Source organism: Pteropus medius, unplaced genomic scaffold (genome assembly GCF_902729225.1).
Source record: "Pteropus medius unplaced genomic scaffold, Ma_sr-lr_union100, whole genome shotgun sequence".
NCBI lineage: Eukaryota > Metazoa > Chordata > Mammalia > Chiroptera > Pteropodidae > Pteropus > Pteropus medius.
In genome coordinates this window covers 7,630,344-7,645,780 of record NW_024352783.1, presented here as the reverse complement: position 1 = coordinate 7,645,780, position 15,437 = coordinate 7,630,344, and the positions used below count along the sequence as shown (strand labels likewise).

The 15,437-nt window shown below is 35.8% G+C and overlaps 1 protein-coding gene and 2 pseudogenes across 24 annotated transcripts in view; 2 read left to right on the top strand and 1 right to left on the bottom strand.

Moving 5' to 3' along the window:
- The window catches only part of NCOR1 (nuclear receptor corepressor 1), a 173,824-nt gene that overhangs the window by 116,342 nt on the left and 42,045 nt on the right, over positions 1–15,437 (bottom strand). For all 24 annotated transcript variants that reach the window (XM_039847432.1, XM_039847440.1, XM_039847443.1 and 21 more), the window contains exon 5: positions 12,814–12,996. In XM_039847432.1, the coding sequence (XP_039703366.1) occupies positions 12,814–12,996 (183 nt within the window). The remainder of the gene's footprint in view (positions 1–12,813; positions 12,997–15,437) is intronic.
- On the top strand, positions 10,580–11,610 carry LOC120589824 (nucleophosmin-like; annotated as a pseudogene).
- Positions 11,096–11,214, top strand: LOC120590004 (uncharacterized; annotated as a pseudogene).

The following is a 15,437-nucleotide window of genomic DNA, read 5'->3' as shown; positions in this document are numbered from 1 at the left end:
GCAACAAACTAGCTAGCACAGGTCTGGCACTACACAGAAATCAGTGGCCAACAGACCTCTGCAGCCTGCAAGAATTGCAATATTGCGTCTGAGAAGTACAGCCACCCCAGATGGCAGCTGGTCTCACTGTGATTTGTGACTACAGCGGGAACGCCCAAGCACAGAAGTTGCAGCAAAACTAAGGTCGTTTTGGCCGGACGGACCTTGTATCTCTGAGATCCTGCTTCACCCAAGCCACAAAATGCCTGCAGTCCATTGACAGGCAGCTTCCCGTGCCCTGCTTGGCTCTGGGGTTGTACAGTCTGCACAGGTAACAGACCTTGGCTAGAAAAGTAAGCGCATTTCAGGGAAAACCACTGCTGCCTGTATAAGCGGAACTATCTCTTGAGGAAATTGCAGTGGTCTGTATTGGCCAGATGACCCTTGACTTCCTGAGCTCCTGCCCCATTCAATACACGAAGTGCCCACTGCACGCTGCTAGGCAGCTGCCCCTGCCCCTGTCCCTGGGGCAGCGCATTCAGGCCCAAGGTGGGCGACAGCTGACCTTGCTACGAATGGAAACTTGTACAGGGAGCCACAGAGACAGCACTGGCATGTAAACTGACATTGCAGTGGAAGGGGAAAATTTACTCAATAGGCCCAGGACACTACCAGGGACCCTGTGCCACCTAACACGCATGCCACCCAGAGGCTCATCCAGTTTCAGAGACTTACAAGCAACTGACAAGTAGTGCCAGGCCTTGAGGAGCACTGCTCCTTCTGCTGAACTGCCACAGGTCAAGGATGAGGGATAACAGACCATTGTCTACAGTGTTGTCTCTTCAACTTACCTATAGATCCAGCATTGGCAACAACAATCTGCAGGTCACTTTGTAGTTCCCACCAGGTAGCCCTGAGCAATCAAAAGCAGAGGCTGACCTTGGCCTACTGGGGAGCCCATCCCAAAAGACCACAAAACCAACGCATTTGGAGGCTGGAACCAGAACACAACAGAGCAACTCCTGACTAGTCACATTAGTGGTACACACAAAGAGTGGTCGTGACAAGTACACAAGCCTGCTAGGGCAAATCCCGCTCAGTGGGGTCAGCCCACACACAGCAACTCTTACCCTGTGGGTGCAGCAATTCCCACAATTAGCCTGAGAGTTAATCCTATCCACTGATGTACTAACAACAATAAAGGCTTGGCAACAACAGAAGATCACACATACCCACACAAAGATCACGTCTAGAGCACCCAACATAAGGGATCTGGGAGATTGCACCACTGGGCCACACAGGACACCTTCCACATTAGGACATCTGGCCAAGGCTGAGAGACGAAACAAATATTCCTGAAACCTAGACACGAACACAGAAAGGCTAAGAAAATGAGAAAACAAAGGAACATGCCACATAATGAAACAATAAGAGAAAACTCCAGAAAATAAGCTAAATGAAATGGAGGCAATCAACCTACCAGAGACAGAGTTCAAAATAATGGTTATAAGGATGCTCAACAAACTTATGGAGAGAATGAATGAGCACAATGAGAACCTCGACAGCATAAAAAAGGACACAGAAACCAGAAAAATACCAGACAGAAATGAGAAATACAATAATTGAAATGAAGAATACACTAGAAGGATTCAAGAGTAAACTGGACTAAGCAGAAGGTCGAATTGGTGAACTGGAAGACAAGGTAGCAGAATATACCCAATTAGGACAACAAAAAAAAGAATTTGAAAAAATTAGGACAGTTTAAGAGACCTCTGGGACAACATGAAGCATAACAAAATCTGGAGGACAGGAGTACCTGAAGAGGATGAGAGAGAGCAAGGGATTGAGAATCAATCTGAAGAAATAATGACAGAAAATTTCCTTAAACTGACACAGGAATTAGACATACAAGTTTGAGAAGCACAAAGAGTCACAAACAAGAGGAATTCAAACAGACCTACACCAAAACACATCTTAAAGGCAGCTAGTTACTTACAAGTGTACCCCTGTAAGAATGTCTGTTGATTTTTCAAGGGAAACTTTGCAGGCAAGAAGGGACTGGCAAGAAATATTCATAGTAATGAAAAACAAGAATCTACAAACGTGAATACGCTACCCTTAAAGGCTTTTGATTAAAATGGAGGGTGAGATAAAGAGCTTCTCAGACAGGGAAAAGCTTAAAGAATTCATCACCAACAAGCCAATATTACAAAAAATGTTAAAGGAACTTCTGCAAAAAGAGAACAGGTAAGAAAGAAAATAGAAAAAACAATTACAAATAATAAAATGGCAATAACTACGTACATATCAGTAATCACTTTAAATGAATTAAATGCTCCAATCAAATGACACAGGGCAGTCAAATGGATAAGAAAACAAGACCCATGCATATGCTGTCTACAAAAGACCCACTTTAGATCAAATGACACTTACAGACTGAGAGTAAAGGGATGGAAAAAGATTTCACGCAAATGGAAATGTAAAAAAAGCCAGGGTAGTGATACCTACGTCAGGTAAAATGGACTTTAAAACAAAGGCTATAATAAGAGACCAAAAAAGGCATTACATAAATGATAAAGGGATTGATAAATCAAGAGGACTTAACCCTAGTAAACATATACGCACCCAACACAGGAGCAACTACATACATAAAGCAATTATTGAACGACAAAAAAGGAGAGATCAACAGTAATACACTCATAGTAGAAGACTTTAACACCCCATTGACACCAATGGACAGATATTCCAGGCAAAGAATCAACAGGGAAACAATGAGTCTAAAAGACACACTAGACCAGATAGATTTGATAGATATTTTCAGAGTATTTTAACCCAAGGCAGCAAAATATACATTCTTCTCAAGTGCACATGGAACATTTTCCAGGATAGACCAAATGTTAGGACACAAAACAAGTCTCAATAAATTGAAGAAGACTGAAATCATATCAACCATCTTCTCTGATCACAACGGTCTGAAATCAGAAATCAACTACATGAAAAAACTGGAAAATACACAAACATATGAAAGCTAAATAACATGCTACTAAACAATGAATGAGTTATCAATGAGATCAAGGAAGAAATCAAAAGATACCGAGACAAATGAAAGTGAAAACATAACGACTCAAAATCTATGGGACACTGCAAAAGCAGTCCTAAGAGGGAAATTCATAGCAACACAGGCCTACCTCAAGAAATGAGAAATAAGCAATCTAACCTTACACTTAAAAAAACTGGGAGGTGGGGGGAACAGCAAACAAAGCCAAAATGAAGAGAAGGAAGGAAATAATAAAGATCAGAGCAGAAATAAAAGAAATAGAGTCCAGAAAAACAATACAAAAGATTAATGAAACCAAGAGCTGGTTCTTTGAAAGGATAAACAAAACTGACAGACTCATCAAGGAAAAAAGAGAGGACTCAAATAAATAAAATCAGAAATGAAAGAGGAGAAATAACTATGAACTCCACAGTAATACAAAGGATCATAAGAAAATACTATAAGCACTTACATGCCAACAAATTAGACACTCTGGAAGAAATGGACACATTCCTAGAAACGTACAATCTCCCAAGACCGAGTCAAGAAGAAACAGAAAATCTGAACCAACCGATTACCACCAATGAGATAGAATTGGTAATCAAACACCTCCCCAAAAACAAGAGCCCTGGACCAGATGGCTTCATAGGCGAATTTTACCAAACATTCAAAAAAGAATTAACACCTATTTTTCTCAAACTATTCCAAAAAATTCAAGAAGAGGGAAGGCTCCCTAACTCCTTCTATCAGGCCACCATTACCCTGATTCCAAAACCAAAGACATTACAAAAAAGAGAAAACTATAGGCCAATATCTTTAATGAACATTGATACAAAAATCCTCAACAAAATATTAGCAAACCAAATTCAGTAAAACATTAAAAATATCATGGGGGTGGCTCCATAGTGTAGTGGTTAGCATGTGTGCTTTGCACGCAGAAGGTCCTGGGTTCCTGCCCCAGGTGGAGTCACAGACCATATCCCGGGTGTGCCAGGTCCTGGGTGCATGCTGTAAGCATGTGGGAGGAGACTCCTTGCCTTCAGAGATCTAGTCCTTAAAGGGAAATGGCAACATCCATGGGTCAGGGGTGGAAGTGGGGGTTGGGGGCGGATTTAAAGAGGGGGGGAAAAATCATACACCATGATCAAGTTGGATTTATTCCCGGGATGCAAGGTTGGTATAATATCCGCAAATCAATTAATGTGATACACCACATTAACAAATCAAAAGATAACAACCATATGATCATATCAATAAATGCAGAAAAAGGTTTCAACAAAATCCAGCATCCATTTATGATAAAAACTCTCAGCAAAGTGAGAATAGAGGGAACATACCTCAACATGACAAAGGCCATATATGACAAACCCACAGCTAACATCATACTCAATGGAGAAAGGCTAAAAGCGTTTTTCCTTAAGATCGGGAACAAGACAAGGGTGCCCACTTTCACCACTCCTCTTCAACATTGTATTGGAAGTCTTAGCCACAGCAATAAGACAAGAAAAAGAACAAAATGTATCTGAATTGGAAAGGAAGAAGTAAAACTCTCATTATTTGCCCATGACATGCTATGTATAGAGAACCCTAAAGATTCTACCAAAAAACTGTTAGAACTGATCAATGAATTCAGTAAAGTAGCAGGTTACAAAATAAATATTCAGAAGTCAGTGGCATTTTTATACACCAACAATGAACTTTCAGAAAGAGAAATTAAGAAAACAATCCCATTTACAATTGCATCAAAAACTATAAAATACCTGGGAATCAAATTAACCAAGCAGGTAAAAGACTCAGAAAATTATGTCATTGAGAAAAAAAACTGAGAAGATACAAATAAATGGAAGCATATACTGCTCATGGGTAGGAAGCAAACTATAGATTCAATGCAATCCCTATTAAAATACTAATGGCATTTTTCAGAGCTGAAACAAATAATCCTAAAATTTATATGAAACCATAAAAGATCCTGAATAGCCAAGGCAATCTTGAGAAAGAACAAAATTGGAAGTATCTCACTGCCTGATAGTACTGGCATAAAAACAGATACACTGATCGATGGAACAGAATAGAGAGCTCAGAAATAAATCCATGCCTATATGTTCATTTAATATATGACAAAGGATGTTAGAATATACAATGGGGTAAAGACAGTCTCTTCAATAAATGGTTTTGGAAAAATTGGACAGATACATGCAAAAAAAATAAACTGGATCACCTTCTTACACTGTATATAAATGGACTCAAATGGATTAAAGACTTAAATGTAAGACCCGAAACCATAAAACTTCTAGAGAAAACACAGGCAGTAAACTGTCTGATATTACTAACAGTAATTTCTTTTTGGATATATCTCCCCAGACAAGGGAAACAAAAGAAAAAATAAACAAATGGGACTACATCAAAATAAAAAGATTTTGTACAGCAAAGGAAATCATCAACAAAACAAAAAGACAACCGACTGACTGGGTGAAGATATTCGCTAATGATACATCTGATAAGGGGTTAATATCCAAAATATATAAAAACTCATACAACTCAACAAAAAAAAACAAACAATCCAATAAAAAAATGGGCAGAAGACCTGACACTTCTACAGAGAGGAAACACAGATGGCTAAAAGACACATAAAAAGATGCTCAAGGTCGCTAATCATCGGAAAAATGCAAATTAAAACCACAATGAGGTATCACCTGACACCTGACAAAATGGCTATCATCAATAAAATCAAAAACAAGTGTTGGCAAGGATGTGGAGAAAAGGGAACCCTCATACATTGTTAGTGGGATTGCAAACTGGTACAGCCGCTATGGAAAACAGTCTGGAGGTTTCTCAAAAAACTAAAAATGGATCTACCTTTTGACCCAGCAATTGCACCTTTGGATATTTATCCAAAGAAAACCAAAACAACAATTCGTAAAGATCTATGCACCCCAATATTTATGGCAGCACAATTTACAGCAGCCAAGATATGGAAGCAATCTAAGTGCCCATCAACAGAAGATTGGATAAAGAATTTTTGGTTCATATATACAATGGAATATTACTCAGCCATTAAAATAAATGAAATCCTACCATTTGCAATGACATGGATAGACCTAGAGATTATTATGCTGAGTGAAATAAGTCAGAGAAAGATAAATACCATATGATTTCACTTGTATGAGGAATTTAAGGAACAAAAAAAACAAACTAACCAAAAGCAGACTCACAAATATAGTAGACAATTTGGTGACGGACTGAGGGGTGGGAGGGTTGGGGGGCTGGAAGAATGGGGTGAAGAATTAAAGAAGTACAATTTAGTAGTTGAAAGATGGTTACGGGGATGGCGAGCATGGCATAGGGAATGCAGTTAGCATTAATATATTTGCTAGGTGCAAAACCAGAGGCGAGACAGAGCAATTAGGGGGATCATTTTATAAACTACATAAATGTCTACCCAATGTACTGTATACTTGAAACTAATTAAATAAATAAATAAATTTTTTAAAAAAGAAAAAGGGAACAATGAGAGAAGAGAAAATAATAAAACAAAGAACTGGTTCTTTGTAAAGATTAACAAAATTGACAAGTCTTGGGCTAGACTCACTAAGGAAAAAAGAGAAGAGACAAACAAAATCAGAAATAAAAGAGAAGTTACAATGGACACCACAGAAATACAAAGACTATACAAAAATATTATGAAAGGCTATACACCACCAATTTCGATAACCTAAAAGAAATGAAAAAGTTCTTAGAAATATATAACCTTCCTATAACTGGAAAATCTAAATAGACCAGTCAACAGGAAAGTGAAACAGTCAAAAGTCTACAACCAGATGACTTCATTAGTAAATTCTACCAAGTATCAAATATGATTTAATACTTATCTTTCTCAAACTCGTCTAAAAACTTGAAGAATAATACTTCTTAAATCATTTTATGAGGCCAACATTACCCCTGACACCAAATCCTGGCAAGGATAATACACAAAAAAAGAAAATTACATACCAAAATCTCTGATGAATATAGATATAAAAATCCTAAACAAAATACTAGCAAATTGAATACAACAATACATTAAAAATACATCATGATCAAGTGGGGCTCGTTCTAGAGATGCAAGGATGGTTCAACATACACAATCCGTGTAATACATCAGATTAACAAAATAAAAAATGAAAATCAAGTGATCAAAAAAAAGAGAAATCAAATGATCATATCAATAGATGCAGAAAATGCATCTGACAGATACATCCATTTATGATGTATGAAAACACATAATAAAATGAGTATAGGAGGAAAGTACCTCAACATAATAAAGGGCATAGTGACAAACACTTGGCTAATACTATACTTGACTGTAAAAACCTGAAAGTTTATTTTCTAAGACCAGAACAAGACAAAGATGCCCATTCTCACCACTGTTATTCAACATAGTACTGGAAGTCCTAGCCAGAGCAATCAGGCAAGAGAAAGAAATAAAAGGCATCCAACTTGGGAATGAAGAAGTAAAAGTGTCACTTTTTGCAGACAGCATGATTCTAAATATAGAGAACTATCAGAAACAATAAACAAGGATAGTAAATTTGCAGGATACAAAATCAATATACAAAAATCCATTGTGTTCCTAAGTACTAATAATGAAATATCAGAAAAAGAAATGAAAAAAAAACAATTTCTCTTGTGATTGCAACAAAAATTACCTAGGAATAAACTTAACAAAGATTGTGATGGACCTATACACTGAAAACTACAAGATATTATTGAAAGAAACTGAAGAAGACACAAAGAAATGGAAAGGTATTCCATATTCGCAGATTGGAAGGATCAACACAGTTAAAATGGCTATATTACTTAATATACAAATTTAATGCAATCCCCAACAAAATCTCAATGGAATTTTCACAGAAATAGAACAACAACAACAACAAAAACACATCAAATTTGTATGAAACCACAAAAGACCATGAATAGCTAAAACAATCCCGAGAAAAATGAACAAAGCCGGAGATATCACACTCCTTGACTTCAAATTATACTACAAAGCTAATCAAAACAGTATACTGGCAGAAAAACAGACACACAAACCAATTGAACAGAATTGAGAGTCCAGAAATAAACCAACATGTATATGAGCAACTAACTTCTGACAAAGGAGCCAAAAACATACAATGTAGAAAAGAAAGCTTCTTCAATAAATAATGTTGGGTAAATTGGAAAACCACATGCATAAGAATGAAACTATACTGCTATATAACACTAAACATAAAAATTAACTCAAAATGAATAAAAGATCTAAATATAAGACCTGAAACAATAAAATACACAGAAGAAAACATAGGTACTAAACTTAAGGACCTAGGTCTCAGAGAAGATTTTATTAATTTGACCCCAAAAGCAAGGGAAATAAAAGCAAAAATAAATGAATGACACTACATCAAACTAAAAAGTTTCTATGGCACAAAAGAAACCATCAACAAAACAAAAAGGCAACCAACTGAATGGGAGAAGATATCTGCAAACATTACCTCCAATATGGGGGCTAACATCCAAAATACCTAAAGAACTCACAGAACTCAACAACAACAAAAAGAAGAACACAAACAATCCATTAAAAAATGTGCAGAAGACCTGAACACTTTTCCCAAGAAGACATACAAGTGGTCAGGAGATGTATGAAAAGATGCTCAACTTCACTAGCCATAAGGGAAATACAAACCAAAACCACAATGAGATGTCATCTCACACCTGTTATAATGGCTATTATTAGTAAGATGAGAAAGAAGTGTTGGAGATGATGTGGAAAAAAAGAAACCCTTATACACTGCTGGTGGGGCTGTAAATTTGTACAGCCACTATGGAAATAGTATGGAGGTTCCTCAAAATATTAAGAACAGAGCTACCATATGACCCAGCAATCCCTCTTCTGGGTATCTACCTGAAAAACTTGAAAACACTATTCATAAAGATATATGTAACCTTATGTTCATTACATACACGGTAGTGAAGACATGGAAACAACCTAAATGTCCTTTGATGGATAATTGGATAATGAAGATGTGGTATATGCATACAATGGAATGCTACTCAGCCATACAGATGAAATATTGTCATTTTTGATAACATGAATGGATCACAAGAGTATCATGCTAAGCAAAAATAAGTCAGATGGAAAAGGACAACTACAAGATTTCACTCATATGTCAGATATAAAACAAAGCAACAAACAAAACAAACTCACAGACAGACATAAAAGAGGGGCATTTAGTTACCAGAGTGGAAGTAAGGTGGGAGGAATTATGAAGAGGGTAAAGAAGGTCAAATGTAAGGTGACAGAGGAGGACTAGAATTTGGGTGGTAAGTGTACAATGCAATATACAGAGGATATATTACAGAATTATACAATTGAAAGTTATATAATGTTATTAAGCAATATCGCCCAATAAATTTAAAAGAAAAAAGAAAAAAAATGAGAAGCAAAACCATAAAACTTTTAAAAAGACAATATAGTAATCTATTTTAATGACCCAAGGGTAGCCTCATATAAAATCTAAAGAAATTCTGTTAACCAAAAAAAGCACTACTAGGCACTAAATGTAGGCACTAAAACTTTAAAAGTCGTAAAAGAAAACATAGGTACTGGAGGATGGTTCAAGGTGGCAACGTAGGACGACCCTGAACTCACCTCTTCCCATGGACATACTGAATCTACAGCTTTATATGGAAGAATTTCCTCTGAAGGAGACCTGAAAACTAACTGAGCAATTCCTTCATAACAGGCAAACGAGGAAAATGCCACATCAAAGCAGGCAGCTCCAGAAGGAACAAAGGAGAGGAGTCGAGTGCTTGTGGAGGGAGCATGAAAAAGCAACATGCTAGTAAAAGGGAGCAGGTTATTAAGTGGTTTGTTGGAATGGCTGAAAGCATAAGAAGCCAAGAAGCTAAACAGAAAACAAATGGGTCAAACACCTGGAAGCATAAGGAGGGAAAACAGGAGAAAAAAGACAAATAGGTGTGAACAGAAGATAATTTCAGATATAAAAATGTTAATGATACATAGAAAATAAAGCTTGTGGCTACAAAAGAAAAAAAACGCAGGTATAAATCTTTGTAATCTTTGATTATGCAACAGTTTCTTAGCTAGGACACCAAACATACAAGTAATAAAAATAGAAAATAAATTTGACTTCATCACAAATAAATACTTGGCCCTGGTGCAACTCCATCCTGAACAGCTATTCTTGAAACAGGAGTCGTTTAGCACCATCCTCCTTCTTTCCCAACTAAGTGCAAGTCACTACCCTATGCTACTTTCAACATACATTAAATTCTCAAATGGATTTCTATCCATTTCTGACTTTTCTAGGCAGTTCCTGCTGTTTTCCACATACTGGGACCACACGGTTTAATTTACTGAGTTTTAACATTATTTTTTAACAGCTCATAGAGCCTGCCCTGATCGGCACTCTACTTTTGGAATTTCTTAAGTTATTCTATTTTTTAACTTTATTATTTTTTTTTTTTTGGCTCAAGTCAAGTTTCTGCCTCACCCCACCCCAAAAATGTGAGAGCCATCTACATATGGAAGAGTCAAAGGACATGGACATGAGCACAGTGAGGTTCCAGAACCATCTTTTCAGTTACAAACTAAAGGCCAACAAAGAGTATCACTTTAAAGTGGATAATGATGAAAATGAGCACCAGTTATCTTTAAGAATAGTCAGTTTAGGGGCTACTACAAAGGATGCATTAAACACTGTTGAAAGAGAGGCAATGATTTATGAAGGCAGTCTAATTAAAGTAACACTGGCAATTTTGAAACCATCTGTACATCCAATGGTTTCCCTTAAGGGCTTTGAAATAACACCACCTGTGGTCTAAATGTGGTTCAAGGCCTGTACATATTGGCAGACCCACATGGTAGCTGTGGAGGAAGATACACAATTGTAAGATGAAGAGGAGAATGTGAAACTCCCAAGTATATCTAGAAGTGGAGCTGGGTTTCACAGAAAAAAAGTAAAACTTGATGATAAAAATAACAATGAAGATAAGGAGGAAGAAGCTGAAGAAAAAGTTCCAGTAAAGAAATCTATACAAGTCTACGGCCATGCCACCCTGAACATGACTGATCTCATCTGATCTCGAAAGCTAAGCAGGGTCAGGCCTGGTTAGTACTTAGATGGGAGACCACCTAGGAATACCAGGTGCTGTAGGCGTTAATAAAAAGAAAAAAAAAAATGAATGAAAGAAATTCATGTAAGATAATTCCAACCAAAAGATCACAAAAACCAAACCAGAATGGAAAAGACTCAAAACCATCAATGCCAAGATCAAAAGGTCAAGAACCCTTCAAAAAATCAGGGAAAAACTCCTAAAACACTAAAAGGTCTAATTCTGTAGAAGATATTAAAGCAAAAATGCAGGCAAGTCTAGAAAAAGCACAATGAACAATCCTGATAAAATAAGAACAATGGTGGGAGACAGGAAAAGAAGAGACAAACATAGTTCATACTGAGCATCGTCAATAATCAACAACAGAATCTTCTATTTAAATTTCAATCCCATTTCTTGATCTGACACCCACTCATATCCCCTTCCAGGCTGGACGTAATCTCACACTCAAAAAAAATTTTGTACATGAATGCTATAATAGCATTATTCATAACATCCCAAATGTCTATGAATTTATGAACAAATAAACAAAACAGTATATTCATGCAATATAATTTTATTCAGCCATAAAATGGAATAAAGTGCTAATATAAGGTACAGCATGAATACTGAAAACATGCTAAATAAAAGAAACCAGACACAAGGGGCCACATATATGATTCTATTTATCTGAAATGTCCAGAACAGGCAAACCCATATAGACGGAAAAGAGGTTAATGGTTGCCAGGGGCTGGGGGGAAAAGGAAATAGAGTAATTGCTAATAGATATGTAGTTTCTTTTCAAAGTGATAGAAATGTTCTAGAATTATATAATGGTGATAACTTCACAACTTTATAAATACATTAAAAGCCACTGAACTGTACACTTTAAAAAGGTGAATATTATGGTATGTAAATTTTTTATCTCAATTTTTAAAAATCTCCCCCCCCCAAAAAAAAACAAAATGACAAGCCACAAAATAGGAGATATTCACTATACACATAAAACAACAAGAGACTTTAGGAAATACTAAAAATAAGAAAATGACACCCCAAAAAATCCACGTAAGGAATATAACCTATAAACAAATTAAAATAAGCTCTCATTCCTAATCAGGGAAATGCAAATTAAAACCACAGGGAGAACTAATTCGTATCCAATTTAAAAAACTATCAAATGAAAAAAATTATCAAATAAAGGCAAGGCTATGTACAAACTGAAACTTGTATATGATGCCAGTGGCAATGTAAAATGGTACTGCCATTTTAGCAAATTTGGTATCATCTAGCATTTCCAAAGATATCTATACGCTCTGGCAAACCACTGTCATTCCTGGACATATGCCCTAGAAAATCTGTTTATGTGTGAATCAAAAAATATAGCACCATTGAATCGAACTGCAACAAATTAAAAACAACCCATCCAATAAGATCAAAAATAGAATGGACAAATTTTGCTATCAATTATCATACATTCAGATAATATGACAGAGAAAATTAATGAACTAAGGAAACTAATACCAAAAAAAAAAAAAAAGTCAGAATATACAAGGCATGATTCCTTTTATATAAAGTTGAAAAATATGGAAAATTCAATATTATCTTCTTTAGGGAGATAAACATACTTTCTTAGAATATATTAAGCAGTAAAATCAAACACTTACTTGTTTCTTTTTCAGTTTAAGGATCTGCTGTTCTACTTTTGCAATTTCTCGATCTACACGATCCATACTCTGTATTAACTCTTCCTTTGAAAGTTTTGAAGGTGAAGCATTTTGATCATCTCCACATGCCTGCCCAGAGACTGGAGAAGATGGAGCTTCATGTTTGCCTCCAAATGCTGGATCCTTTAGAGAAGAAAATCAAGAACAATTTATTCCTCACTAATAGCCAACGTTAGTATCAAGAATCTCTTAACTGAAAAAGTCCATTTTAAAACACAGCAGAGCCATGTGTGCTATTTTTCTATATGGCAGTCCTATAGTAGTAACTTTCACACACACATACAAACCCCACTGATGTTTCTACCACTTTTATAATTTAGACATATCATTCACTATTCTGAAGATCTTAAAAGCTATACAGAATAAGATGGCAAGGTAGCTGACTGGCCTTTAGTATAACAATACTGAGATTATAGAGAATTTCTAGGGAAATAATAATACAATCATGACAGGAAGATATCAATTTCTCAAACATTTCTTTGCAATGGTTCTTCAAAAGGTCTGAACATGGAGGATAGAAAATAGTATAAATGCCAGGTAAAAGCTGTGTGTTCTTTTACCTGGCTATGATATGGCCAAGAGTTCCTACGAGAAAGTTTTCAGGCTTTCCAAGGGTCAATACTAAGGAAAAGAAGTCAGAAAAATGACTAAGGAGCTTTTGTTGCTACTATCACCTAGGCCTACCCTCATAAAGGGCAACTAAGCCTGCCCACATTATAGCACATGTAACATCTCTTTAGCCAAATTTGTCATCCTATTCCACCTTAAAATCAGCAGTGAAATACAGTAGAATAAAAGTCCTTCCAACAAAATCTATCACTCATCAACATACACACACATACACATACACACACACATACACACACAATTAGTTTCCAGTCTAAGTTGACGATAAAAGCAATACTATAAAGGAGATGAATTTTAGATTAAGGTACTAGTTTTCTTTAGGCTATAAGAAGCGCCTAGAAAAAGCATAGTTCAGACGACTACAGTTGTTCTAATTCTGAGAACGCTATTTTTAATTTAGCAGGGATTGCACTAAATCTGTATATTGCTATAGATAGTAAGGACATTTTAACAATAGTAATCCTTTCGATCCATGTGCATGGTACATGCTTCCATTTATTTGTATATTTTTCAATTTTTCTTCTATGTTTTCAGAGTACAGCTTTTATCTCTTTGGTCTTATTTTTAGATATGTTATGCTTTTAGATGCAATTGTAAATGGATTTTCTTAATTTCTCCTGATCATTGTTGGTGTACAGAGACACAACAGATTTCTGTACATTGATTCTGTATTCTGCAACTTTACTGAAGTCATTTACTGGTTCTAACAGTTTTTTGGTGGCATCTTTAGGGTTTCTTATACATAGTATCTGTCGTCCGCAAATGAGTGTTTTATTTCTTCCTTTCCAATTTGGATGCCTTTTATTTCTTTTTGTCTGACTGCTGGGGCTAGGACTTCCAATACTACACTGAACAGAAGTGGTGATAGTGGGTATTCTTGTCTTGTTCTGATCTCAGAGGAAAAGCTTTCGGCTCTTCACCACTGAGCATATTAGCCATAGGTCTGTCATACACAGCCTTTATTATGTTGCAATATGTTCCTTCTATACCCACTCTGTTGAGAGTTTTTATCATAGAAGGATATTGAATTTTGTCAAATGCTTTTTCTGCATCTATTGAGATGATCATATGGTTTTTATCTTTTTTGTTATTGTGATGTATCACATTGACTGATTTATGGATGTTGAACCATTTTTGTATCCTTCCAAATGAGCTTTTAAAATCTCTTTCTGCCAAAAAAATTCCATAGCCATATATTACATTTGTGGTAACTTATTCAGTCATGGAAGAAGCCCTTGTTCGATATATTATTTTTTAAAAAATATTACAAAACACTTCTTTTAAACACATAAACTACAACACCAATATTTCATATGGTGAGGTGAGTCTCAAAACTCCCAGAAGCTTAGCTCATTTCTAGCTTATCACAAAAAGATTTTCCCCACTTATTAATCTGAAAATTTTCAAATTTACATAAAAGTTGAAAGGTGAGTATCATGAATATTCATTCTTCATCCAGAATCACTGGTTGTTAACATTTTACTATATTTGTTCTCTCTCTACACATACATAAACACCTACCTTTTTTCATTTGGCTGAACTATTTAAAAATAAATTGTAGACATATTCACTATCTTTTAAATCACTTTTCACTACATAAAAACTCAAAGAAAATGTGTGGGTATTTTTTTTTTAACTGACATCAAGGTGGAAAGGGCCATTACTCATAAAGGTAAATAAACTTTATGGGAAAGAGATTTAATAACAAAAAGAAGGGGAGGGTAAGATATATTAACACATGATAGTAAAGGTGTTAACACTTTATTATGAGTTTCAAAGAATTAGTTTATTCTCTCTAAAATAAATATTTATTTAATATCTACTAAGTACCAGGAACTTCCTAATCTGCAGATGTAACAATAAGCAAAAGGGACAATTAAAAATGATAAACTGAGAAACAAACTAAGGGCATAATGCACAAACATGCATTTCGCTAA